This window comes from Lepus europaeus, chromosome 18 (genome assembly GCF_033115175.1).
Source record: "Lepus europaeus isolate LE1 chromosome 18, mLepTim1.pri, whole genome shotgun sequence".
NCBI classification, from domain to species: Eukaryota; Metazoa; Chordata; class Mammalia; order Lagomorpha; family Leporidae; genus Lepus; species Lepus europaeus.
Genome location: NC_084844.1, coordinates 19,788,352 through 19,815,463, shown reverse-complemented (window position 1 = coordinate 19,815,463; position 27,112 = coordinate 19,788,352). Strand labels below are relative to the sequence as shown.

At 49.3% G+C, this 27,112-nt stretch overlaps 1 protein-coding gene across 8 annotated transcripts in view; it reads right to left on the bottom strand.

The window, feature by feature from the left end:
* Positions 1 to 8,007: 8,007 nt before the first annotated feature.
* BRCA1 (BRCA1 DNA repair associated) overlaps positions 8,008 to 27,112 on the bottom strand; it is a 74,400-nt gene continuing 55,295 nt past the window's right edge. For 3 of the 8 annotated variants that reach the window (XM_062174844.1, XM_062174846.1, XM_062174847.1), the window contains 8 exons: positions 25,571 to 25,658; positions 21,736 to 21,813; positions 21,219 to 21,259; positions 18,471 to 18,554; positions 11,889 to 11,943; positions 10,309 to 10,382; positions 9,903 to 9,963; positions 8,009 to 9,177 (listed from right to left, as the gene is read on the bottom strand). In XM_062174844.1, the coding sequence (XP_062030828.1) occupies positions 9,032 to 9,177; positions 9,903 to 9,963; positions 10,309 to 10,382; positions 11,889 to 11,943; positions 18,471 to 18,554; positions 21,219 to 21,259; positions 21,736 to 21,813; positions 25,571 to 25,658 (627 nt within the window). In that variant the 3' untranslated portion in view covers positions 8,009 to 9,031. Of the gene's footprint in view, positions 9,178 to 9,902; positions 9,964 to 10,308; positions 10,383 to 11,888; positions 11,944 to 18,470; positions 18,555 to 21,218; positions 21,260 to 21,735; positions 21,814 to 25,570; positions 25,659 to 27,112 lie in introns of all 8 variants that reach the window. The other 5 variants (XM_062174849.1, XM_062174850.1, XM_062174851.1 and 2 more) reach the window with 3 other exon arrangements.

The window sequence follows — 27,112 nt, the reverse complement described above, 5'->3', positions numbered from 1 at the left end:
GAGTCTCGAAGGCCCAGTTCTGCCACAGATTTGCCGTTTGACCTGAGAGTCTCGTGTCCTCTTAGCACCTCTGCCAAATGGGGGGTGGGGCGGGCTGCTCTCTAAGGCCCCTTCTCATTGTGTGAGGACAAGAGTGCCAGCGTCCCGAGGAGCCCAGGGGAGGGGGGAGGCGGCTGCCCACCCCCCAGCGCGATCGTCCATCAGTCACTTGTGCTCTGTCTGCTCTCTCCCCGGGTAAATGGATCTGCTGCGCCAGCAAACAACTGTCCATTGTGTCCTAATGAGGGACGAGCAGGGAAAACCAATCACTTAGGATGCAAATGAGCCTCCTCGAACTCACTGAGTGCCTCTCTTCTGCCCAGAGCAGGGCGCCGCCCCGGTTGGGCCTCTCTCCGAGCCCCAGTTCCCATCTGGTCCCGCAGGAGGAGGAGGGGAGGCTGGACTGGCCACTCCCAGCTCCTCTCCCCGCCCTGGCTGCGTTTTTGTTGTTTTCTAGAAAGTGAATGTAAAATCATGTCACATGTAATTGCCCCTTTACAAAATATATATTTATATTTGAAAGTCAGAGAGAGAGAGCTCCCACCTGCTCCACCCATGCCCACAATGGCCAGATTGGGCAGGGCCCTCGCGAGTGGCGGGAACCCAGTGGCTGGAGCCATCGCCTGGCATCGTGTGCATTCACTGTGCGGAGCACCCAGCATGCTTCAGAGGGGAAGGGATGATGGCGCTGGCGTGGGTGAGGGGGCTGGGGGAAGAGGGTCAGCCCCATGGCTTAGGATGGCGCCCGAAGGCTTGGCCTTGGTGGGAGGGAGATCCGCCCTCGGGGGCCTTGGCCTCTCCTGTAGGAAGGGACCAGCTGAGCTCTGGGGGGCTCCCCAACTATTTCTCGGGCAGAGGCGGCTCTTGCACAGATCTTGGTCTCCATGGCTTTCAGAGCCCCCCACCCCGCTGGCTTGGGGGTGATCCCATCAGCAGACTTCCCACCTTTGCCTCCAGGGAAAACCTCGCTTCACCAGGCTCCAGGGGCAGGGAGGCACACCAGCTTGTTCAGGGCCCAGCCTCTCCACTGCCTCCACCATAACCTGAGTTTCTCTTGCGCAGTGTACCTTGCCATTTGGGGTTATGTGGTTTCGAAGAGGAAACAAACATCTGCTCAGCTGTGTGCCTGTGCTACCCTCTCCCCTCCCTCATCTAGGACACGCGGTGATGCTTAAACACACACACACACACACACACAAACCCCAAACCCAGGTGGGATGAACCAGTGCCAAGCGCTGCAGCATTGCGGGAAAAAACCACAGGCTTTACAGGGTCACAGCTTTCTTTCATCTTCTTCCCCAACCCTATCCGTCTCCACGGGAGCCCACACTCCCTCCAGACGTGGCCCAGACATCATAATGAGGGCATTTCCTTCGGTGGCCTAATGAATGGGGACTCCGGGCTGGTCATTTTCAGGTCTGCCAGCAGCTCACTGAGTGTGCAAGGCCTTGGGCCTCAGTTTTCTCACCTGTAAAGTGGGGTTAGCAATCTTTAGAGAGAAGACACAGGTAATGGCTGTGGCAGTGCTTTGAACTCACAAAGCAGTCATCACAAACACCTTAATTATAGCCCAGTGATGGCAGCAGCAGGCTCTCTGTCTGCCCTGAGGTCAGCCTGGAGAAGGCCTCCCTGATGGACAGGGAGTCTGATGTTGTCTGGGTGTGGGAGCTGGTTGGTTAATCACAGATGGGAGGCAAAAGAATCAAAGAGGAAATCCGTAGGTGTGGGTTTAGAAGAGGAAGCGCTGTTGGAGCCCTTATATTGTTTTTGGAGCGGATCAGGGTCCCAGGGTGGAAAGGATCGAAGGGAATAGCACTCCCAGCGGCAGAATGCGGCTGGCTTCCTAAGAGTTCTTGATTGGGAGATCCTTTAGTTCACTGAGCCTTTTCGTTCATCCTTTAGCTCACTTAGCAAATACTCATTGGGTGCCTACCAAAGAGAAAATGATTCTAATCGGGGCCAGTGCTGTGGCCTAGCAGGTTAAGCCACCACCTGTGTTGCCAGCATCCCATACAGGCTCCAATTCAATTCCTGGCTCTTCTACTTCTGATCCAGCTCCCTGCTGTGGCCTGGGAAAACAGTGGAACATGGTCCAAGTACTTTGGGCCCCTGCCCCCACGTGGGAGATCTGGATCAAGCTCCTGGTTCGTGGCTTTGGCCTGACCCAGCCTAGCTATTGTGGCCATTTAGGAAGTGAACCAGCAGATGGAAGATCTCTCTCTCTCTGTAACTTTCAAATAAATAAATAAATTTTAAAAATGACACTAATAGTGCCATAAGGAATTATAAAGGCCTTCTAATTAAATAGAGAAGCTAGAGTATGCCCATGAATAACTTGATGGAAGAAAGCATAAATAAAACAAAACTTCTGGGGTATCTAAAAATGTGTTTATTTACTTGAAAGGCAGGGTGACGGAGATCTTCCATCTGTTGGTTCACTCATCAAATGCCCGCAACAGCTGGGGCTGGGTCAGGCCAAAGCCAGGACCGTGGAATTCCATCTGCGGCTCCCACATGCAGTTGGGCCATCACCTGCAGTCATCCTAAGTGCACTAGCAGGAAGCTGGATCCAAGTGGAGGAGCTGGGAGTCAAACTAGCTCTCAGGTATAAGAGGCTGGCATCCCCAGCAGTGGCTTACACACCATACCACTCCTGTTGTTCTCAGTGGGGAGAGATTTTTGTCCTGGAAAACCTGGAGGGGGCTGCGTGGAGGGGGCAGGGTATGGTCCTGTGGGGATGGCGATCAGAACTCACCAGGGGGAAGACAAGGTTTGGGCAAAATCTATATTTGGAGGCCAGGGTGCCTAAAGCAGCATTGGAAAGCTTGCGTTTGGGTGTGGAATGGAAGGTCAGGGCGGCTGAGAGGGGGCAAGGGTCAGGGCAACGCAGCCTCGCGGAGCCCTCCCATCACCCTCCTCCCCCAGTCCGGCGCTCCTTCCGCCAAGTCTGGCAGCTGGCAGCCCTGTGGAGTCTCCAGGCTCCCTCTTCACTTGGCCAATTCCTCCCCAGCACAAGTCCCCTTCCAGTGGGCAGCGACCGTCCTCCCCCCACTGCCCCCAAACAGCCCTGGAGCTGGAATTCCGCAAGGGTCTCCTGTGGTTTCCTTTCTCACCCGCTGAAGGCCAGAAGTGGATCTGTTCTCCCTGATTTTATTTTATTTTTTAAGATTTATTTATTTGAAAGTCAAAGTGAGAGAGAGGGAGAGAGAGGTCTTCCAATCGCTGGTTCACTCCCCAGAAGGCTGCAATGGCCAGAGCTGTGCCGATCCGAAGCCAGGAGCCAGGAGCTTCTTCTGGGTCTCCCACGTGGGTGCAGGGGCCCAAGGACTTAGGCCATCTTTTACTGCTTTCCCAGGCCATAGCAGAGAGCTGGATCTGAAGTGGAGCAGCCGAATCTTGAACCGGCGCCCGTATGGGATGCCGGTGCTTCAGGCCAGGGCGTTAACCCACTGCGCCACAGCGCTGGCCCCTGTTGTCCCTTTCACATCTCCACACACCAGGCTACCAGAGAACTGGGCACTAGTCCCTGGGTCACCCAGCTTCCTGTGCCTCACTGCCGCCCAGGACAGGTAAGCAGCTAAGGCATTGCAAAGAGCAGGTCTCCCAGCAGTCTGTTTCAGTCTGGGTTCTGCCCCTTCCGTTGTCTGACCTTGGGCAAGTTGCTCGACCCCTCAAGGCTTCATTGTCTTTGTTGGTACTGGGGAGCAGTGCAGGGCTCTGCGGCAAGGACAGTCATCAGCTGCTACTGCCGTGGCTCCTGGGGGCCGGTCCACAGGACCTACGACTGGGTTTCCATTTCCCTCTCTCTTGATTCGGTGTCCTCCTCCTGTCTGTCCTCCGTGGTTTCTCCTGTCACCAGTCTACGGGTCTGCCTGCCTGCTTGTCTCCCTCCAGGCCCACACACGGTGTCTGCTCCCCGTCACAGAGCTGGGCTGTTGCTCACTCTCACAGGGTAAGGGGTTGCTCTCGCCTTGCTTGCCATCAGTCAATAAAGATAAATTACAAAATCATTTGTTTTATTTGTTCTTGTTACCTTGAGGGCTGTCTGAAATTGCCTCGCTTGTGAAAGCCACATTTGCATATCTCTATGCTGGAGTCAAAGGCTGCAGCTGTGGTTTCACTGCATTTAAATATTAATAAAACCTCCTCAACCTCTAGCTGCTGTTTTTTTTTTCCCCAGGCAGTCTGGCCCTTCTGCTCCTAGGTTGCTAATATAATCTAATCTTTGTCCTTTGCTTTGTATTTGCTTAAAGGGCCATTTTGGAGTTAACTGAAGCCAGCTGCTGCAACCCTGCAGCTAAGAACCACTTACCAGCCCACAAACCTTATTTATCCTCAACAGGTCCAAGATTTACCTCTCCTGGAGACAAAAGATTAGGCTGTAGCTAACATTTTACACCAATTAGCAGCCCCTTAACGCTCAGCCAGTGGTTCTCAAACTTGAGCTTGTTGCTGGTTTCTCATTCTGGGTCTGGGTGAGGCCCAAGGATGTGCAGGTCTAGTAGGCTCCTAGGTGATGCTGTTGCCTGCCCACACTCCCGTGCCTCAAGAGCTGCTGCACTGGGTCCCACGTTATACTGCCCTATCACTCTGGGTCCTCAACACTCATGTTCCACAGCCCACCCACGTAACACCGGGGGTCTCTCCAGATCTTGATACCTTCCAGCAGCTCCAGCTGCTCCTGATCGCCCATTCCATCAGCTCTGCCTACACCTCCCCAGTCCCCGCTCTCTATAGGAGCCGGCTGTTTCCAGTTCTTTTCTATTTGTCCAGATTCACTTCTTTATTTTTCCCCTTGTTACGGGCAGACTCCCAGGCTACGTGAAGGAGCTAAGCAGCACGGGAGCATGAAGAGGCCTCTAGCTCAGCCATTTTACTGCTGTTGATAAGTGAGCTTCCACGGTCCCTGGGCCACAGGCCTCATTTTCTCTTGGGTTTGGTTCTGGGTGGATCTGCAGTCCCCCATACCCTGCCCGTCGCTCTGTGCCGCCTGCCTTGGGGCTTGCCTTTATCTCCTGCTTGCAGCCTTCACAGGATACACTCTGGGCAGCTCGCTTCCTTCCGCTCCAACCACCTCAACATTGACTCCTTTTTCTCCTTCATGTCTGAGCCGAAACTTTGTTGATTCCAGGCATTTTTTAGGAAGGAGATAATCGGCGGGAGTTCTCCAGGCCCCCTCCCTGCACTTGCACGATAACCCTCCTTCTCCTGCCTTTCCAGTTTTTCATTTTTTTCCAGAAGTCCATTTTGTGCAGTGAGATAAAGGCAGTACAGGAAGGAGTGTGCAAGTGCCGCTGTGCCCACAGAGAGCTGGGGAATGCGGAGTGGGAAAGTAGGAGCGCATCTTCAGGTCAGAGGTCACAGGAGTGATTTACTTCATCATCAGACACGACTCTTAAACCAGAGCTTGAAGCCGGCGCCGCGGCTCAATAGGCTAATCCTCCGCCTTGCGGCGCCGGCACACCAGGTTCTAGTCCTGGTCGGGGCGCCGGATTCTGTCCCAGTTGCTCCTCTTCCAGTTCAGCTCTCTGCTGTGGCCTGGGAGTGCAGTGGAGGATGGCCCAAGTGCTTGGGCCCTGCACCCGCATAGGAGACCAGAAGCACCTGGCTCCTGGCTTCAGATCAGCATGGTACACCGGCCACAGTGGCCATTGGGGGGTGAACCAAGGGAAAAAGAAGACCTTTCTCTGTCTCTGTCTACTCTGTCAAAAAAAAAAAAAGATTTATTTATTTGAAAGAAATGGGGTGGGGGGTGTCTTCCATCTGCTGGTTCATGTCCTAAATCCCGGCATTTGGCTGAGCCAGGCTGAAATCAGGAACTTCTTCCAGGTCTCCCACATGGGTGGCAGGGGCCCAGGCACTTGGGCCATCTTCCTCTGCTATCCCAGGTGCCTCAGCAGGGAGCTGGATTGGAAGTGGAAAAACTGGGACATGAACCGTTGGCCGTGTGAGATGCTGGTGTCACAGGGCAGGGCTTAGCCTGCTACTCCGCAATGCCGGCTCCCCAGTAGCACTCCTGCTTGCTTCCTGCCTGCCTTTCCTAACACTGAGACCCATCGGTTCCCTGGCAGGTAGACAGGGCCAAGTGTTACAGGTGAGGCTGTGAACTGGAAGGCTCTTACAACTGGGAGGTTGGGTGGGAGTGGAAGCAGTGGCCATGACTCGACCTCCTCAGTCTCTGCCTGACATGGGGCTGTTTTTACCATCTCTCATCCTGGGCCATAAAGGAACTGAGCGCTAGCTCCCCCACAACCCACCCCTCTCCCAAAATTCTCTTTAAGGTGCGATCCAGAGCCTTATGTCCCAGGTTAGTGACTGATGCAAGTGGGAAGCAAATGGTAGGATAAAAAGGCAAGTTCATGGCCGGCACCGCGGCTCACTAGGCTAATCCTCTGCCTTGCGGCGCCGGCACACCAGGTTCTAGTCCCGGTCGGGGCACCAGATTCTGTCCTGGTTGCCCCTCTTCCAGGCCAACTCTCTGCTATGGCCCGGGAGTGCAGTGGAGGATGGCCCAAGTCCTTGGGCCCTGCACCCCATGGGAGACCAGGAGAAGCACCTGGCTCCTGCCATCGGATCAGCGCAGTGCGCTGGCCGCAGCGCACCAAAAGCGGCGGCCATTGGAGGGTGAACCAACAGCAAAAGGAAGACCTTTCTCTCTGTCTCCCTCTACTGTCCACTCTGCCTGTCAAAAAAAAAAAAAAAAAAAAAGGCAGGTTCAGATTCCCATGCAACTATGTCCTAGTTGTGCAAACTCTTGCTGCATTGCCGAAGACTGTGATACAGATGGAGGTAAAATATAATAATGACCATTAGCTCCATTTTATCTACTCTTCCCTCACCACCCCTTCCCTTAAGAATACAGCAGTACTGAACTGTGTGATGATTCCAGAGGACTCCAGTCTGAGCAGTTGTGAGGCTCAGCAAGTGATGTAGTGTTACCTGTGGATTTAGCATGCTGACAGGGACAGGCAGATGTCCCCCTCTGATCGCAATCCCCTAGTTATTTGATCTAACACTAATCTAGGGACACCTGTGAAGGGACTTTGTGGCTATAATTAAGGTTATGGACCCTGAAGGTCAGGAGGTCACCTTGGATTACCTGTTTGGTGCAATCTAATCTTGAGGCTTTAAAAACAGTAAATGTCGGCTGGCGCCGCGGCTCAATAGGCTAATCCTCTGCTTTGTGGTGCCAGCACACCGGGTTCTAGTCCCAGTTGGGGTGCCGGATTCTGTCCCGGTTGCCCCTCCCTCTTCCAGGCCAGCTCTCTGCTATGGCCTGGGAGTGCAGTGGAGGATGGCCCAAGTCCTTAGGCCCCACACCCATATGGGAGACCAGGATAAGCACCTGGCTCCTGGATTCAGATCAGCGCGGTGCACCGGCCGTGGCGGCCATTGGAGGGTGAACCAATGGCAAAAAGGAAGACCTTTCTCTCTGTCTCTCTCTCTCGCTGTCCATCTGCCTGTCAAAAAACAAAAACAAACAAACACAGTGAATGTCTCTGGCAGGAGTTGGAGAGACGGAGCAGTCAGGGAGACTCCACGTGAGAAAAACCTGGCCAGTGCTCGCTGGTTTTGAAGGAGGCGGTAGGGGGGCCGGGAGCCTGGGGATGGAGGTGGTCTCCAGAAGCCGAGAGTGATCGCTGGCCAAGAGCCAGCAGGGAAACAGTGACCCCAGTCCTCCATCTGCAAGGAGCAATTCAGCCAACAACGGGCATGAGCTGGGAAGCAGATTCATCCCCAGAGCCTCCAGAAAGGCGCACGGCCCTGCCAACACCTTGATTTTGGCCTCAGGAAACCCGAAACAAACCGGCTGAGCCACCGAGGCTTCTGACGTACAGAGCTGTGAGGTAAGAAGTCGCTGCACTCTGGACAGTTTGCTATGGCAGCAACAGAAACACCGACCGCCGCAGCGACCCCAGGAAGCAGACGCGACTGCACCCCCAGCACGGAGCAGTGAGGAGGCTGTGAGGAGGCGGGCGGCTGTCCCTGGAACACTCGCTGGTGGAAGCGTTTGCTACCAAGTTTATTTTATTTTAACAGCACAACAGTTACAGAACATACTTCGCAGAATCGCGTCTGCACTGCCCTTCCACACTGGGGGCAAGAAAAGACCCAGTCCTTCCGACAGCTGTAAACAGTCCTGGGTAATGAGTTTATGAAAACCACTTTCTTCCTTCAGCAAGCGAAATTATTTATGAGGTTGTACAGTTCAGCAGTGGGGAGCAAAGGGAGAAGAATTACCTCAAAGAAGGCGACAGCTCCTCTCCGGCGGGACCCCTCATTTTATGGACATGAAATATTCACATCAGAGCCCTTATTTTTTAAGAGAATGAGTTACACACTGGCGCTACAACAAGAACCGTCTTATTTATTACCGGTTAGAAGCCCCTCTGGACAGCGGTTCTTGGACGTGTTCTGCTGTTCCAGAGCACGGTCTTTAGAAACCAGTGGCCTCTAGTTAACCCTCTGGTTTCACGTACAGATCCATGCCTGCCTCTCAGCTTCCTCCCCAGAGCTCCACTCCAGCATCTCAGAGCTGCCCCAGGACCTTTCTGATTTCAGTCTCGTCCAGGTCCCAGGCACTCTCCTCTCACTGAAGGGTCTGGTTCTTGGTCTTCAGGAACCCAAGGCTTTGGCCCAACAAGCTGAGGGAAACTGGCTGTTGTCTTGAGGCCAAGCCACTCTGTGCCTCCAGCCCCACGCCAGCAGCCCCCGTAGTAGGAGTCAGCATCAGCATCTTGCTGAATTGGTGGGGTTTAAATGGTTTTATATTCCTCTCAGGTGAAAAATTACCACAGATTTGTGCTCACGGCAGATTTCAAAGGGAGATTTGAAGCAGAAAATCTTTAAGAGACCCTTGCACAGCCAGAAGTTTTTTTCAGGCTAATGTACATAAAATATTTAGGAACCGCGACTATGGGAGGACTGAAGAGTGAGGGCTCTCGGGCCTGGAGAGGCTACTTCTTCAGCTTCGCCTTGAGGTCCTGCGGCTCTAGACACGTGGCTGCCTGCGCTCAGCAGCTGCTGCGGGGATCTGTGGTATCAGGTAGGGGTCTAGCTCCTGGCACTGATAGAGGGCTATGCTGTCCAGCACCCACTCTCTGGTCACCACGGATGCCGCACACATCTGTCCAATCCCTGGGGACAGGGAACACAAGCAGAGTTTAGTGTCAATTCATATTTTCCCAGACCAGACTCTAGCCAATGTACTCTAGGGACCTGGTTACATGGGTTCTTAGGGTTAACCAGGTAGGAGCCAAATTCTGGCTCGTAAACAGTGCTCCAGGGGGCAGGACCTTACTCAGAACCCTAAGAAGTGCGTGCTGATGAAAGCCCACAGCCTCTGGCAATGGTATTAACACGGACTGCAATCTGTTAAAGGAAGAGCCACCAGAAAGTGAAACAGCATGGCAACTTAATGACGTGGAAAACGGAGAACAGTAGGATGGGCATGATGACAGCCGTGTAAAATACACATGGTGTATATATACACATACACACGTGCACCAATGCCTGGGGGCATTTTATGGTGATGATCTCTAAGTGGTGGGATAACTGGGGTTGTTTTATTGTTTGTGTGGTTCATCTTTTCTGTAATGAATATTTATATTTAATACTCTCTCTCAAAAGAAAACAAATATATATGTATATATATATTTAGTACTCTCCATAGAAAAAGTTCACGCACTACTTTTATAAAGTAAACAATAAAAACATTTTTAAAAAGACAATTTAGCCATTCATTAATGCAGTAAATATTCACAAGGTGCTGAGAACTGCACTACTCAAGCACCGAGAAACGAGTGGTGAACCAAGCCCGCCTGACAGGAGTCCCTGTGACACAGGTCCACCCCGCATCTTACCATGGAAGCCACCGTCCTCCGTCCAGGCATCTGGCTGCACGACCACAATCGGGCGAACTCCCTGTGTCCCCGGAAGAAAGGAGCATTGAGGATGTCAGGGCAGGACTTTGGGAGTCACTGCAAGCATTTCTTGATGACTGGCTGCAGCAGACTGCTCTGGGGGCAGCCACAGGAAGGAGAGGGAATGGCATTTGGCAAGAAGGGTTAGAGGGAGACGGCCTTCTCTCAGTACGTTAAATACCTGGAGTTGCCATGTCTTTACTCAGGCCTCACAGACGGAGTCTCCTGGCCCAGATATGTGGTCTGAGAAGGCTCCCGAGACTACATTAGGGGAGTCCCGGGGACAGGTGAGTGCCAGCCTTGTTCAATCATGCCCTCCCTCCCCGGCAGGGCATTAAAGACTTACTGTGCCACGGGTGAATGACGAAAGCTCCCTCACCACGGAGGCGCCACAGAGCTGTACCATCCACTCCAGCTGATCTAAATGGGACATTAAGACCTAAAATCACCACGGCAACTTGCATACTTAACCTGAGCCCTCTATCCCATACTCCACTGGGTGAAAGCTTACAGCAAGACTTCTCAGTGGGAGACTCCCTGCCTCTCTACGCCAAAGGACAGAAAGGCCTTAAAGTGGAATTCAGACCAGGGGATGGGTTCCAAGTCAATGTGCTTGCCACCGATGTGCAGCCTCCTGTACAGTTATCACTCTCCATGAGGCCACTTGGTAGATAAGGTTTGACAGTCTCTCAAATAAAACACTTTAAAAATCTAATTTCCATCAATTGGCTACATTGCTGGCTAAGATACTGTGTGAAAAAAATGCCTGCCTTCCCTCTCTGCATCCTGATTCTGTGCAGGTCACCGACTGTCGTGGCCAGCGAAAGCCCTGTACTTGGTGGTGGTTACAGTAAATGTCAAGAGATGGGGAGATAACCCGTCCAGTCAAACACACACATCACGCTGGTCAGCCCAGCACGGCCGTGGGGAAGGGGCTGCATGAGGCTGGGATCAGCACCGAGGGAGCAGGCATCAGGAGACTGTAGATATGTTCCACCTGCGCCTGGGAAACCAGAGGTGACCAGCGACGTCCTCTGGGCCCCTGTGTACGTTGCTCTTTGCCATCAGCCCACTTAGAGGTGCCGCGGAGGTGCTCCTCTGCCTGGCTGCACTGAGGTGGACTGACTCGCCCCTCAGACGACACCTGCTAGAGACCCCAGTGTGAACACACTGTGAGACAGCCTCTGGGCAACACTGGGAAATGCCATAAACTCCAATCAGTACCCAATAAGGAAGACGGAAGCAAAACTCCATGGCCATGCTGTCCTGCTGCCGCTCATCTGCCTTTGCGGAGTAAGAGCTGAGTCCCTGGGTAGAAGGGAGCCCAGGAGCAGAGGTAGAAGGCCTTTCTCTTGAAAAGAATAAAGCAAATCTCTGCACACAGCCCAGGGCCTTGGTGCTGTGCACCTCCCGAGCTGGGACCCATAGCAATGCTAGACACAGTATCACACTCAATGTCAAATTTAACTGGAAAATGCTCACCAAGAGTCTTCTGCTCTGGGCCCAAAGGGAGCTCCAGACCCATGAGGCTTCTGCCGCCGCCGCACTTCCTCTCCGTTAGACGAAGATGGTTCAGCAAGAGTAAACCACTTGCTTGGCGTTTACACACCCCAAGATATCGTCTCCCTAATTTATTAGCCTCCTACCTTGGGCAATACAGGAGCTCTACCCTGTCTGAGCAGAGAACATTTTGGGTCCTAGAACCTAACTCGTCACTACCCTCATGCTCATGAGAAGCACAATCTAGCCTTTTGCCACCAGATAACTTCTGCGTGCGATTCTGTCTGGGAGAGTAGTAAAGAAACAGAGCGATGTCTGGAAAACCTCACCACTCTGAGGAAGACCACAAGGCGATGGCACCTGTGACATTCCGCTATGTGAGAGGAAGGTGGGTGCTGGAACCCTGCAGCTCTCCCAGGCTCTTACCTGTGGGCATGTTGGTAAAGGGCCCATAGCAACAGATTTCTAAGCCCCTGAAGATCTAGAAGAGTGGAAGAGAAACGGGGATGGGGAAACAAACACTAGTTATCAACGATTATGGAATTTCACCAAAAATACAAAGAAACTCCCCAAAAGGAGTAACTTTTCTTTACCACCTGACCATTTCCACTATTTCTTGCAGAAGACTTTTCTGGAGGGCGCATGGAAGTGATGGACACTCTGTCGTCCTGTTATTCAAGGCTGAGCATGCCACTTTGTCAAGCCAGTCAGGCCCTGGCTCTTCCCTGACAACCTTTGCGGAGATTTCACTTCTCTGGAGGAAAAACTGACCCTTTTTTGTTTAATTAAAGGTGTCAGGCCGGTGCTGTGCTATAGCGGGTAAAGCCGCCACCTGCAGTGTCAGCATCCCATGTGGGCACCGGTTCGAGTCCCTGCTGCTCCACTTCTGATCCAGCTCTCTGATGTGGCCTGGGAAAGCAGTAGAAGATGGCCCAAGTCCTTGGGCCCCTGCACCTGTGTGGGAGACCCGGAAGAAGCTCCTGGCTCCTGGTTTCAGATCGGCCCAGCTCCAGCTGTTGAGGCCAATTGGGGAGGGAACCAGAAGATGGAAGACCTCTCTCTCTCTCTCTTCTGTGTAACTCTGACTTTCAAATAAATAAATCTTAAAAAAAATTAAAGGTGACTAGAAACTCAAAGCTACTGGCTGAAGTGTGATGTTTATCCAGACTTGGAACATCAACATTCAACATGCGCTCAGTCGGCAGAGCAGTCTATGGCTGTTCACGCTGCTCTGAGAACGGTCACTGCGTCTTTAGACACCTAAGCAGTTTTTAATGTAGACGGGAAACCTGGTTTGGCTGCCTGTCCATTGAACTGATTTCAATGCCTGGTGTCTTGAAGACCAAGATCACGCTGCACCTCCTCGAGGCCTTCCCACTCCCAGTGGAAAGAACTTTCTGTGACGATGGAAATGTCCTACATCTACACTAACAAGGCAGCCAGGAGTCGTATGTCGTGTGGTGCACTCCAAATGCAGTTAAGGTGAGTGAGGAATTTAATTTCATATTTTAATTACTTTTTAAAAGATTATTTATTTGAAAGGTAAAGCAATGGAGAGGGAGAGATCTTCCAGCTGCTGCTTCACTCCTCCAGTGCCTGCGACAGCCTAGGCTGGGATACACTAAGTCCAGGAGTCTGGAACTCGGCTGGGTCTCCCACACGGGTGACAGGAACCCAGTACTTAGACCACCATCTGCTGTCGCTCAGGGTGTGCATCAGAGGGAAACTAGATAGGAAGAAGACATGGGACTCGATCCCAGGCGATGCAGAACCTCAAGTGGCAGAGTAACTCACTGTGCCACAATACCCACCTGTCATTTTTTAAACAAAATATTTCTTTATTTGAAAGAGTTACAAAGAGGGAGAGACAGATCTTCCATCCATTGGTTCACTTCCCAGATGGCCACAACGGCCAATGCTGGGCCAGGTTGAAGCCAGGAGCTTCATCTGGGTCTCCCACATGAGTGACAGGGGCCGAAATACTCGGGCTGTCTTCCACTGCCTTTCCCAAGTCATTAGCAGGGAGCTGGATTGGAAGTGGTGCAGCTGGGACACAAATTGGTGCCCATATGGGATGCTGGCATTCCAGATGGCGGCTTTACCTGCCACGCCACAACTCTGGCCTCCTGCCTGTCATGTTTAAATTTTAAAAATTAAATCTAAAACACTATTATATAGCTGGAGACAACTCCGTTGGACAGTGCCAATTTTTATGCATACATTGGCAGAGGTTTTTAGGAAACTACTTGGCTATCATCTAAAAGAAACCTTCGTTCTGGGAGTAGAAGTTTAGCCTAGCAGTTGATTTGCCCATGTCCCACACTGGAGTACTTACTTAGGTTTGACTCCTGGGTCTGGCTCCTAACTCATTTCCTGCTAAAACAGATCCTGGGAAGCAGCTGTGATAGCTAAAGCAGATGAGTCCCCGGCACCCATGTGGGAGACCTGGATTGAGTTCCTGGCTCCCAGATGTGGCCCTAGCCTTCATGGGCACTTGAGAGAACAGGTAAGGGCTCTGTCTCCCCAGCCACTTTCTAGCCAGAGGAAATGGAAAGGACAGTCGGACCAGCCTGCTCCTGTTTTAAGTGAGAGCCTGACCCAGGTCACTCACTCTGTGTACGTATACAGCAACCCCCAACTTGTTGACAGGACTTCAGTGCTCATTATGCTAAAAGTTCTCCAAAGGTAGCCAGGTGCAGCCAAAGCTGCCATGAAAGGTATTAGGTACTTTTATATCCAGGCTGACACTCACTGATGAGATAAGAAGTTCAAGGTTTTACTTCTACAAATACATTTCTCTTCCAGAGCAAAATACTACGGTGGCATTTATTTTATTTATTTTTTAAGGATTTATTTACTTTATCTGAAAGTCAGAATTGCAGAGAGAGGGAGAAACAGGGTTCTTCCATCCGTTCACTACTTAAATGGTCTCAATGGCCAGGACTGGGTCAGGCCAAAGTCAGGAGTCTGGAGCCTCACCCGGGTCTCCCACACGGGTACAGGGGCTCAAGTACTTTAGCCATCTTCCGCTGCTTTTCTTTTTATTTCTTTCTATTTGACAGAGTTAGAGAGAGAGAGAGACAGAAAGGTCTTCCTTCTGTTGGTTCACCCCCCAAATGGCTGCTATGGCTGGAGCGACGCCAATCCAAAGCCGGGAGTCAGGTACTTCCTCCTGGTCTCCCATGTGGGTACAGGGGCCCAAGCACTTGGGCCATCCTCCACTGCCCTCCCAGGCCACAGCAGAGAGCTAGACTGGAAGAGGAGCAACCGGGACTAGAACCCGGTGTCCATATGGGATGCCGGCGCCGTAGGTGGAGGATTAACCAAGTGAGCCACAGCGCTGGCAACCCCCCCCCCCCTTTAAAAAGATTTTATTTATTTGGCCGGCGCCGTGGCTCACTTGGCTAATCCTCCGCCTGTGGCACTGGCACCCCAGGTTCTAGTCCCAGTTGGGGTACCCGCATGGGAAATTGGGAGGAAGCACTAGGCTTCTGGCTTTGGATTGGCGCAGCGCCGGCTGTGGTGGCCATTAGAGGAGTGAACCAATGGAAGGAAGACCTTTCTCTGTCTCTCTCTGTCTATCTAACTCTCTCTCTGTCTCTCTCTCTCTAACTCTGCTGGTCAAAGAAAAAAAAAAAGATTTTATTTATTTATTTTGAGAGGTAGAGTTACAGACAGTGATAAGGAGACAGAGGGAAAGGTCTTCATCTGCTGGTTCACTCCCCAAATGGCTGCAATGGCTGGAGCTCAGCCAATCTGAAGCCAGGAGCCAGGATCTTCTTCTGGGTCTCCTACATGGGTGCAGGGGCTGAAGCACTTGGGCCATCTTCCATTGCTTTCCCAGGCATATTAGCGGTGAGCTGGACCAGAAGCAGAGCAGCGGAGACTTGAACTGGCGCCCATTTGCAGGCAGCAACTTTACCCACTAGGCCATAATGCTGGCCCCTCAGCAGGCACCTTGTGTCATTACTATACCCAATGCAGAAAAAAGTCCAAAGCACTGGAATCTCCTTTGAAGGAGGGAGGAATCTGGGGCTAATTATGCTTTGTGTGCAGTGGAGTAGAAACAAAGGGCGGCTCTCACAGAACTCCCCTGGGTTAAGGCGGGAGTGAAGCAGGGCACGCAGCTTTTCTTGGCACCAGGAACAGTTGTTCAGTAGGCTCCGAGGGTGCGAGGGCGAGGCTGGGCTGACCCTAAGGGTTCAGAACTCTGAGCCTGATTTGCAATCATCTCCAAAAGCAATCTTCCTTAGAAAATCACCTGTAGTGGTTCCCTCTCAAGCTTTTGTAACGAGACAGAAGGTGCTCTGTATGGGATGTTCTGAAACGCCTGGTGGTGTACACTTAAAAAGGGGGAAAACACAGACCTGGAACATAAGCATTTAGTCAGTAACCTAGCAAAGCAGCCAGCTCAGGCCTAACAGGCAGGTGTGAAACCCTGCATAGCCTTCTCCCTGAGAGGAGGACGTATTCTGGCTACATCATCTCTACTCTATGGTCTCTACTTCTATGCGGAAAGCCATGGAGTTTTCCTGGGTCTCATTTGCAAAGCTGTTAGAATAATTTACTTTTCTCCTATGTGATGCCTTCTGTAACTTTCTAAAAAAATTATTTATTTATTTATTTGAAAGGCTGAGTTACAGAGAGGCAGAGGCAGAGAGAGATAGAGACAGAGAAGTCTTCCATCCGCTGGTTCACTCCCCAGTTGGCTGCAAATGCCACAGCTGTGCCGATCCGAAGCCAGGAGCCTCTTCTGAGTCTCCCACACGGGTGCAGGGCCCAAGCACTTGGGCCATCCTCCACTGCCTTCCCGGGCCACAGCAGAGAGCTGGACTGGAAGAGGAGCAACCGGGACTCAAACTGGCGCCCATATGGGATGCTGGCACTGCAGGCAGTGGCTCTACCTGCTACACCACAGCACCAGTTCCCTCTGTAACTTTTCAGGAAACCACAGTACCGTCATTCAGACTTGGGGGTGGGAGTTTGGTGCAGCGGTTAAGGTGCCACTGAACGCCCGCATCTCAAGTTAGAGTGCATGGAGTCCTGCTTCCTCTGCTACTGATCCAGGTTCCTGTTAACGTGGACCTTGGGAGACAGCAGATGATGGCTCAAGTACTTGGGTCCTTGCCACCCACAGGGGAGACCCAGACTGAGTTCTGGGTGCCTGGCTTTAGTCTGGCCCAGCCCTGGCTGCTGTAGGCATTTGTGGAGTGAACCAGCAGATAGAGGTGAGACTTCTCTCTTCTGTTTTGCCGCCTTTCAAATAAAAGGAAAAGAAATAAAAATGTAGAGTTTAGACTTGGCGTTAGACTGTCTGGATTTAACTTCTAGTTCTTTTTTTTTTTTTTTTTTTTTAATTTATTTTTTGACAGGCAGAGTGGATAGTGAGAGAGAGAGACAGAGAGAAAGGTCTTCCTTTTTGCCGTTGGTTCACCCTCCAATGGCCACTGTGGCCGGCGCATCACGCTGATCTGAAGCCAGGAGCCAGGTGCTTCTCCTGGTCTCCCATGTGGGTGCAGGGCCCAAGGACTTGGGCCATCCTCCACTGCCTTCCCGGGCCATAGCAGAGAGCTGGCCTGGAAGAGGGGCAACCGGGATAGAATCCGGCGCCCCAACCGGGACTAGAACCCGGTGTGCCGGCGCCGCAAGGTGGAGGATTAGCCTGTTAAGCCACGGCGCCGGCCGGATTTAACTTCTAGTTCTATCATTCACAAACTGTGGGACTCTGCGCAACTTAACCTCTATCTTAATTTTCTCATCTGGAAAATGGGTTTACAGCAAACTGCATAGGGTAAAATTGTCTATGGTTGAGTGCTTAGAGCAGTCCCTGGCATATAGAGGACATTAGATAATTGGTAGCTACTGATTATTAAATAACTTCTTTTATCCTTTCAGACAGCACTGTGCATACTCCATGCACAGCACTCACCACACTACTTTACAGAAAGACACCCTGGTGAGGTAGAAAGAGCAAGGCTTTAGATTCACATGTTTAAAATTCCAGCCCTGGGCCGGCGCCGCGGCTCACTAGGCTAATCCTCCACCTTGCGGCGCCGGCACACCGGGTTCTAGTCCCGGTCGGGGCACCGATCCTGTCCCGGTTGCTCCTCTTCCAGGCCAGCTCTCTGCTGTGGCCAGGGAGTGCAGTGGAGGATGGCCCAAGTCCTTGGGCCCTGCACCCCATGGGAGACCAGGAGAAGCACCTGGCTCCTGCCATCGGATCAGCGTGGTGCGCCGGCTGCAGCGCGCCTACCGCGGCGGCCATTGGAGGGTGAACCAATGGCAAAAGGAAGACCTTTCTCTCTGTCTCTCTCTCACTGTCCACTCTGCCTGTCAAAAAAAAAAAAAAAAAAAAAAAAAAAAAAAAAAAATTCCAGCTCTGGGGTGGGTGCTTGGCACAGTGTCTTAGGTTGCCACTCGTGATACCTGTATCCCCTATCAGAGTACTGGGTTCAAGTCCCAGCTACTTGGCTTATGGATCCAGATTCCTGCTAATATGTACCAAGGGGATAGCAGGTGATGACTCAGGTAGGTGGCCCCTGCCGCCCACTTGGGAGACCCAGACTGAGCTCCTGTCTCAGCCTGGCCCAGCTCTGGCTGTTGTGGGTATCTGGGGAGTAAACCAGTGGATTGGAGAGCCCAATCTTCCAAATAAATAAACAGAAATAAATAAAAAATAAAATCTCTTACTCTGCCACTGATCATCTGAGATTTGAATCCCAGAGTGGAATCTAAATTACAAAACTTCTCTAAACCTCCAAGTTCCCTCATTCATAAAACAGAGACAGTATTTACTTACGTGGTTCGGATAGGCTGGGAGAAATGAAAAACAAACAGAAAAACCCCAGTCTCTGTGGAAGTGCCTAGCTCTCGCCAGGTGTGGTGAGCCTTAGAAGATGAAAGTCAAAGACCATCTCTGGGAATGGGGTCGGGATGCAAAGCAGCGTTTGTTGTCCTCCCCCCACCTCCATGCTACCCCGCAGGAGGAGGAGGAGGAGGGGAAGTCACCTTTCTGTCCTGGGATTCTCTCGCTCGCTTCGGACCCTGGTGGTTTCTTCCGTTGACGACATCACCTCTGACTTCGAAATCACGCTGAAAGAGACCACAGCCAAACCACGGGGTCAGAGAGAGGCCTCCTTCAATGGAAATGGAGCAGACGTGTTGCATTTAAGGCACTTAGAATCACTGGACAGAATTTCAACCGAAAGTAAATAAAATCATTCTTTTTGGTGGGATTGGGTGAAATGACCAGGACCGCAGCTGCTGAAATCAATTCACTGGAGCATGGAGCGCATCTCTGTGTGCAGAAATTAACAACTGGCTTTTCACCTCACTGGGACTCTGTGTATTTTAATTTTCAACATCTATCTCCTCTCAAAACATTCACTTAGCATTTAGATTAAACTGCTAATCCTGTGCTGTTATAGAGATAACTGGAGAATTCCCGATCTCTTAAATCAATTGTATATTATCATCTAAAGAAATAAGGGCTTTTCAGATTTCCATTGAGAGATTCACACAGTTAATGAAGCCAGAATGATAAAATACACATTTAATACACTGAAGAAAGTTAGAGGTTTTTCATAATCATTATTTTTGACTGATCAAGGTCAAGAGAATAAAGAATAATGGGACTGGGGAGGTTAGGGTTTTCAGGAGAAATCTGAGGAAGAATGCTTTTTTAAAAATTTATTTATTTGACAGGTAGAGTTACAGACAATGAGAGAGATAGAGAGAAAGGTCTTCCTTCTGTTGGTTCACTCCCAAAATGGCCGCTACAGCCGGCGCTGTGCCGATCCAAAGCCAGGAGCCAGGAGCTTCTTTCTGGTCTCCTATGCGGGTGCAGGGGCCCAAGCACTTGGGCCATCCTCCACCAGCCTCCCAGGCCACAGTAGAGAGCTGGAGTGGAAGAGGGGCAACTGGGACTAGAACCCGGTGCCCATATGGGATGCCAGCGCTGCAGGCAGAGGATTAACCTAGTGAGCCATGCACCAGCCCTAGGAAGCATGCTTACAAATAATTCTGACTGAAACTTAGCTTGTAGAGAAGACTGCATGTACCAAGAGTATTATGAAGAGGAAGTAAAAGCAAGAACGTACCCATAGCCTGTGACTAAGGGAAACAACACTTAGCATTCTCTAGTCACCTGCAGGAAGAGTCTAGTGATAAGGTCATCACTTATTTGAAGATGACACTCACCCCCCCCACCCTCCCTCCTCCTAACACATTCTTTCTCCCCATCCTCTCAACTCATTCACTATTACTAACACCCTCCTGTGGTTCAGCCCAAAAGCCCAGGATTCATCTCTCGATTTTCTCTCCTTACTTCAGCCTCCAAATTTAATCCGTTAGCAAGTCCCGTTTCTGAAAAATTCCAAAGCATCCTCTTCATACCATTCCTATGTCTCCAATTATTCTACAAAGAAAACTCCAATTCCTTACCATGGCTCACAGCAGATCCTACCTAATCTGGCCTCTGTTGTGACCTTCCACCTCCTCTCTAGGCCCCGCCCCCACAGCTGCCACTCTCCAGCTCCACTGGTCTACTTTCTTTACCAAACCAAACTCATTCCAACCATAGGACCTGCATGCTTGCTGTTCTCCCTCTGGTAACACTTGTTCCCACATGTCTCAAGAACTCTTTCTTATCACTTAGATTCCAGCTCAGTATTTCCCAAAAGGCCTTTCCTGCATTCCTTAACTAAAGCAGTCAATCTCTGGGGCCAGCACTGTGGCCTAGCGGGTAAAGCTGCCGCCTGCAGTGCCGGCAGGCATCCCATATGGGCGCCAGTTCAACTCCCAGCTGCTCCACTTCCAATCCAGCTCTCTGCTGTGGCCTGGGAAAGCAGTGGAGGATGGTCCAAGTCCTTGGGTCCCTGCACCCACATGGGAGACCTGGGAGAAAACTCCTGGCTCCTGGCTTCGGATCTGCATGGCTCCAGCTGTTGCAGCCAATTGGGGAGTGAACCAGCGGATGGAAGACCTCTCTTTCTCTCTCTGTCTCTCTGTACCTCTGACTTTCAAATAAATTAATAAATCTTTAAAAAAAAAATAGTCAATCTCAGTTCTCTACCAGTTGCTAACCTGTTATCTTGTGTATTTCTTTACAGCATTAATGTCCTAAATTTTTCTTTATTTTTTGTGTATCACTTCTCCCACTAGAGTTGGGGTTGTTTACTGTACTGTCAATTCCTAATGCACATAGTAGGTTCTCCCAAATAGTCACTAAATGAAAGTGAAACCAACAAAAATGTCATTTAATTCAAATATACTGAAGAGCGTGTAACAGTTTAAAACTGCTTTTGCTAATTTTATGTTGTCTACCTCTTGTTACCAGCAGCTCTTGGGTGGCTGTTCTAAAATTATTCCTCCTCCTACACTCTTATTTACTTCTCACTGTTCTCAGTAGCATAAAGAGCAACATCTCTCCGAAGGAATCTGATTTCTAGACAGATACACATGCATATCAATATGAAAGATTTCTCCTCAGCAATGCCTGTTTTTTGTGCTGGTGAATCTTTTCCCTCTGCTTGATAAATTCCTTTCCTTAAGCCTTCGGGAAAGACCTAGAACAAGAGCATGGACTTTCCTGGGTTGCTCGGCACCACTCTTGATGTTCCCCACGTTCAAGGCAAATTTGGAGAAAGTGGTGCTCTGAAAGGAGGAAGCAGTAAGTTGCTCTTTTTTTTTTTTTTTTTACTATATGTCTCTGTGGCATCAGGTCTCTCTGATTTGGCTGTAACATCAAGTACCTACCTCATCCAGTATCTTTCTTTCTTTAATTGACTGGGTCACCCCTAAAGAGACCACAGAAAAGACAGGTCACAAAGAGCAGAAGCACAGACTCTTCTTACAGGGATGGAGTTCAGCAAATCACCAAGGGAGTGTGGGAAGAACGACAGGTCTTCTCCCTCTAAAGCCACAGCTCTTTTAATATGGCTGTGCCAGAGCTTCAGTACTTTATTTAAACATTATAAAACTGCCTGCTGCACACGAATCTCTTCCCACTATTAAATAATCCCCTAGTTCATATGCTAACACTGCTAGGGGCAGATTAGGTCATATTAGCTATAAAAGAAATCCATTTCCCAGCATCACCAGCTTATCTGAACAAAGTGATGTGCATTAAAGATAAAGCTGGTTTTGTGTTACTATTAAAGACCTTTTGGTATTTCAGAATCAGGAACAGTGAAAACCTTAGGTGTTAAAATGTTAGGTGTAAAACTAATTCTGAGGTGTTAAAGGAAGAGGGGAGAAACTGTACTGTACTTACAGAAGTAGCTAACTACCCACTTTCCTCCTGCAATCCCCAGAAAATATTTCAGTGTCCGTTCACACACAAATTCAGCATCTGTAGAATGAAAAACATCCAAAGGATTAGAAAAAGAAGACAAAACCAGGAAGTGCTTCCCTAAGAACCTAAATAACCCAAGCTCTTTTTGCTCTCAAGACCAATCTGGACGGATGACTCTGACCCCTGGTGACGGAATCAGAGGCTGGAAGCACCACTAATTATAAGACGCAGGTGTGGATTTTTGGAAGCCTGGAAGAGGCAAATAAGAAGTTAGGGTCAGAGAAAGAGTCTGCCCCATCTTCTAGATGCCAACACAAGCTTAAGATCTCCATTGTCACGTCTGAGGATTTATCCATGTCAGTTGCACTGATTCATAAGGATGGAGAACATCTACTTTTTGGGATGGCTGATATGTGAAAGAAGAAAATAGTATTGTAGAAATCCTAAATCTGAAATGTCAATGTAAGCAACAAATTTTCATCCCGAGAAATCCTAACCCTCCAATATTCTCGAGAGGGACAGGAAAAATACGAAGTATTTTCATGGATTTTCTTTCCTACATAAATATTTCAGAAACTAGTAGCTGAAAAATCATTTCTGTTTGTTTCCTAGTGTTTCAAAGTCCCTTTTGAAGAACTAAGCAAACCGAGAAAGGGCCATTTAGTTTTAAACAGGAGAAATGTATTTAACTAAATCCTAAACACAGCAGGCCGTCTGCAAGTAGTAGCAGCAGCCATTCTCCCTTAGAATTCCTCAAAATTTCTGAAGGTTTTTGTTTAACTGCTGCAAAAGCGGATTTAATAACATGCTTAGACTTAGAAATTTTATCTCATTTTTATTTCCAAAGTAGTGAACGTTGTATTGTCTTTGAGTTTAAATATTGAACTACTTTAGGTTTAATTTGCATTTGAAAGCTTTCTCTTCACCTTTCATCAGCTTTGACCCAAACCTACAGCTTAAGATATATTAAATGTTAATGACATTCATCTCTAAAGTAGTAATTAGTTTGTGGTTCCTTGTTCTGACACCTGATTCCAACGAGTCCCACTTTCTGACCCTGTGATGCTGTAGAAATCTAAGACTTCAGAGGTTTTAATGAAACGTGCACAAGGGGTTTGGAGCCTCTGCTGGAGCACCTGCAGCTCTGTAGGCAGACATCCTGACGTGGGCACAGTGTGCTCAGAGAACCCACTTTGTAGAAAGGTTTTGGAGCTGAGCCATGGTAAACATCTCCTGCATCCTCCATGGTCTCTGTCTCCTTTCTGGAGCCCCACGAGTGTGTAACTCTTATTTCAGGTAACAATTCTTTAACTGAGGACAACTGTCAGCTGTCTTGTTCTCTAAAGTCTTTTCATTCCTTCATTTTCTCTTTGAATAAAATTGTGTTCTTTCCCCCATCTTCGCCTGGATACATTCTCCAGTTTGTCAGTGATTGTCTTAACCCATTATGTACAATCACCCTGTTAGGACACCTATAAAGACTTACCATTTATAGTAACTTTGAAACAAATATTATGTCATTGAAATACTTGCAGAATTGGTGGCCAGAGTTATGGTGCAGCCAGTTAAGCTGCTGCCTGCAATGCCAGCACCCATATGAGAGTTGGTTCATGTCCCAGCTGCTCCATTTCAGATCCAGCTCCCTGCTAATGGGCCTGGGAAAGCAGAAGATGATCCAAGTCCTTGGACCCCTGCATCCATGTGGGAGACCTGGAAGGAGCTCCAGGCTCCTGGCTTTGCCTGACCCAGCCCCAGCCTTGGCAGCTATTAGGGGAATGAGCCAAAGGGAGATCTCTTTCTCTGTCTCTCTCTCATTCTCTGTAACTTTGCCTTCCAAATAAATAAGTGAATCTTTCAGTTTACAGAATTGAAAACTTGGGAGTTAATTAAAAAGACAGCCCAGGGCTCAGAGCAGAGGACAGTTTGGTTCAGGCGTCCCTCTGGTAGAAAGCCAGGAGCCAAGAATGTCATTCGAGTCTCCCACGTGGGTGGCAGGGGCTCAAGGACTTGGGCCATCTTCCACTGCTTTCCCAGGTACTTTAGTAGGAAGCTGGATTGGAAGTGGAGCAGCAGGAACTCAAATGGGCACTCTTATGAAATGCCAGCATCGTCGGCAGTGGCTTAACCTGTTCACCACAATGCTGGCCCCAGGCATTCAGTAGCCCTGAATGTTTACTCAGATTTAGGTTATATCAACTAAAAACTCCCAGAGGTCTCTTTTATCACACAAACCACAATTAAGATTTAAAAAGTGGAAGGAGGAGGGGCGGCGGCACTGTGGCGTAGTTGGTAAAGCCGCTGCCTGCAGCGCCAGCATCCCTTATAGGTGCCGGTTCGAGTCTCAGATGCTCTACTTCTGATCCAGCTCTGTGCTATGGCCTGGGAAAGTAGTACAAGATGGCCCAAGTCCTTGGGCCCCTGTACCCATGTGGGAGACCTGGAGGAAGCTCCTGGCTCCTGGCTCCAGATGGGTGCTTGCAGCCAACTGGGGAGTGAACCAGCATGGATGAAAGACCTTTCTCTCTCTGCCTCTCCTTCTCTCTCTGTGTAACTCTTTCAAATAAATAAATCTTAAAAAAAAAAAAAAAAAAAAGTTGAAGGTAGAGATATGTGTTTGGCCTAGCAGATAAGCCACCACATGGGTTTGAGGCCCTGCGTTTGACACCTGCTTCCAGCTCCTGACTACAGCTTCCTGCTAATACAGACCCATGAGCAGCAATGACAGCTCAATTGGGCTCCTACCACACACGGGGGACCTGGATTGAGTTCTCGGCTCCCAGTTTGTCCTCAGTCCAGCCCTGACTGACCCTTGCATTTGGGGAATGAATCAGCATATGAGAGTTCTCACCGTTTCTATTTCTCAAATAAATAATTAAGTAGGGTATTGTGGTGCAGTGGGTTAAGCCATCACTTGGGATGGATGAATCCCATATGGAAGTGCCTGAAATTGAGTCTTGTCTCTACCTCTGCTTTGGATCCAGCTTTCTGTTAATGTGCTTGGGAGGCAGCAGATGGCTTAAGTACTTGGGTCCCTGCCACCCACACAGGAGACACAGATGGAGTTCCTGGCTCCTGGCTTTGGCTTGGCCAAGCCCCAGCTGTTGTGGGCATTTGAGGAGTAAACCAGCAGATGGAAAACCCCTCCCCTTGTCACTCTGCCTTTCAAATAAATAAAATTGAACGAATAAACATGTTTTTACATGGTAGGGCTGTTTCAGAGCTACTGAAGTGTCTTCCTGAAAAACTCTCAACAGCACTTAAACTATGTGTTACATGGAGCGAGGGTCTCCAGATTCACTTCTGCCCCATTCCCTCTTTGCCTCAGTTGTCCTAGGACTTAGGCCCTGGCTCATCAGAAAGGCTTTCAGTCAGTGCAGCCCAGGCAGGAAGACAGGAAGTGGCTCACTGTTCTGGTTCAACACGCCAAATCTTAAGCTAAAGCAAAAGGGTGGAGGAGGTAGTAGAAACGCATTTGTTTTTCATAAAGCAGTAACTGATGGGTTATTGGGAGACTATCACTCATGCTGTGCTTAACAAACATAGGTTAAGTATCCCTTTCCAAGACGCTTGGGACCAGAATGTTTCAGATTTTGGAGTATTTGCATATTCAATATACGAACTATCTTGGTGATGGAATCCAAATCTAAACATGAAATTCATTTAGGTTTGATACATACCTTATACACATAACCTGAAGGTAATTTTATAAAATATTTTGGATTTTCAGATTAGGGATGCTCAATCTATGTTCCTATTTTTTTAATGTGGTTTTATGCAGCAGATGTAACATATTCTATAAAGGTTCTTGGTATACCTGTTTTCATAATGACATGAGTAGTCTCTTCAGTAATTGCATTAGTTAAAGTGATGTGGTATTTTCTGGCAAATTTGTGCACAAGCATCTGAAATCAAATAAAATACTGCATTATAAGAAAGTAACTCCAGTACACATCTTAAAGTATTAGTTATCCTTGTTTTGAATCTCCATTTTTCTTAGAAAAGATATGTCTTTTTTTATTACACCATGAGTCAAGTCTCAACGTGAATAATTTAATAAAAATTATGTACAAATCAGAGGAAGATACTGTAATATAGTCTCTGCTAGCAAACAAGGAACTACAACCCAGGATTCAAAATATTAATTTTGCCTTTAATAGCAGATATCATTTGATTTTCTAAAACAGTGTCATTTATAGGGACACTCTAGCACAACTTAGATTTATCAGCTTACACTTTATAAGCCTGCATAAAAAGCTATGTTATAGATCTATGTAGCTTAAAATGAAGATTCAAGCGCTGGTGTCGTGGCATAGTGGTTAAGTTGCTGCTTGCAAGGCCAATTAGAGTCTTGGCTGCTGTATTTCTGATCTAGCTTCCTGCCTGGGAAAACAGTGGTTGACCACTCAAGTACTTGGGTCCCTGCCACCCATGTGGAAGACCCAGTTGGCATTCTGAGCTCTTGCCATCAGCCTGGCCCACCTCTAACTATTGCTGGCATTTGAGGAGTAAACCAGCAGGTAGAAATCTCTCTTTGTCATTCTGCCTTTTGAATAAATAAATAAATTAATTAATAATAATTTTTTTTTTTTTGACAGGCAGAGTGGACAGTGAGAGAGAGAGACAGAGAGAAAGGTCTTCCTTTGCCGTTGGTTCACCCCGCAATGGCCGCTGTGGCCGGTGCACCGCGCTGATCCGAAGCCAGGAGCCAGGTGCTTCTCCTGGTCTCCCATGCGGGTGCAGGGCCCAAGGACTTGGGCCATCCTCCACTGCACTCCCTGGCCACAGCAGAGAGCTGGCCTGGAAGAGGGGCAACCGGGACAGAATCCGGCGCCCCGACCAAGAATAGAACCCGGTTTGCCGGCGCTGCCAGGCGGAGGATTAGCCTATTGAGCCGCAGCGCAGGCCTAAATAAATCTTTTAAAAAGAAAAAAAGCTGGTTCAACTCTGATAGTTACAAAACGGTCAAGTGAAGATGCTCCTACAGGTAAGTGCAAAAACTATCAATTCTCTTTCAAGGAATGAAAGACTCATATTCTTCCCAAAATAAATCTGAAGTCCTCTAGTTATTATCTATCAACCAAATGAAAATCAATGAGCACAGCTGGCGTAACTGGTAGCTACTCTTCGGTAAATAACTTTATCAAGAGCCATCCTTTCCTAGCCATGGCCACTCACATCCATATTTATGTGCTGCACAGCATTGCAATGGAGGTCACCCATCTTTCTTCATGCTGCCTTACTCCACACTGACATGGGGCACTGAGAAAAAGCAGGCTGGAGCTAACGACATCCTCCTCCTTTTGCCAATGCCCTCTGCCAGGATCATTAGCAATTCTGAACTGATTAATTACTGAAA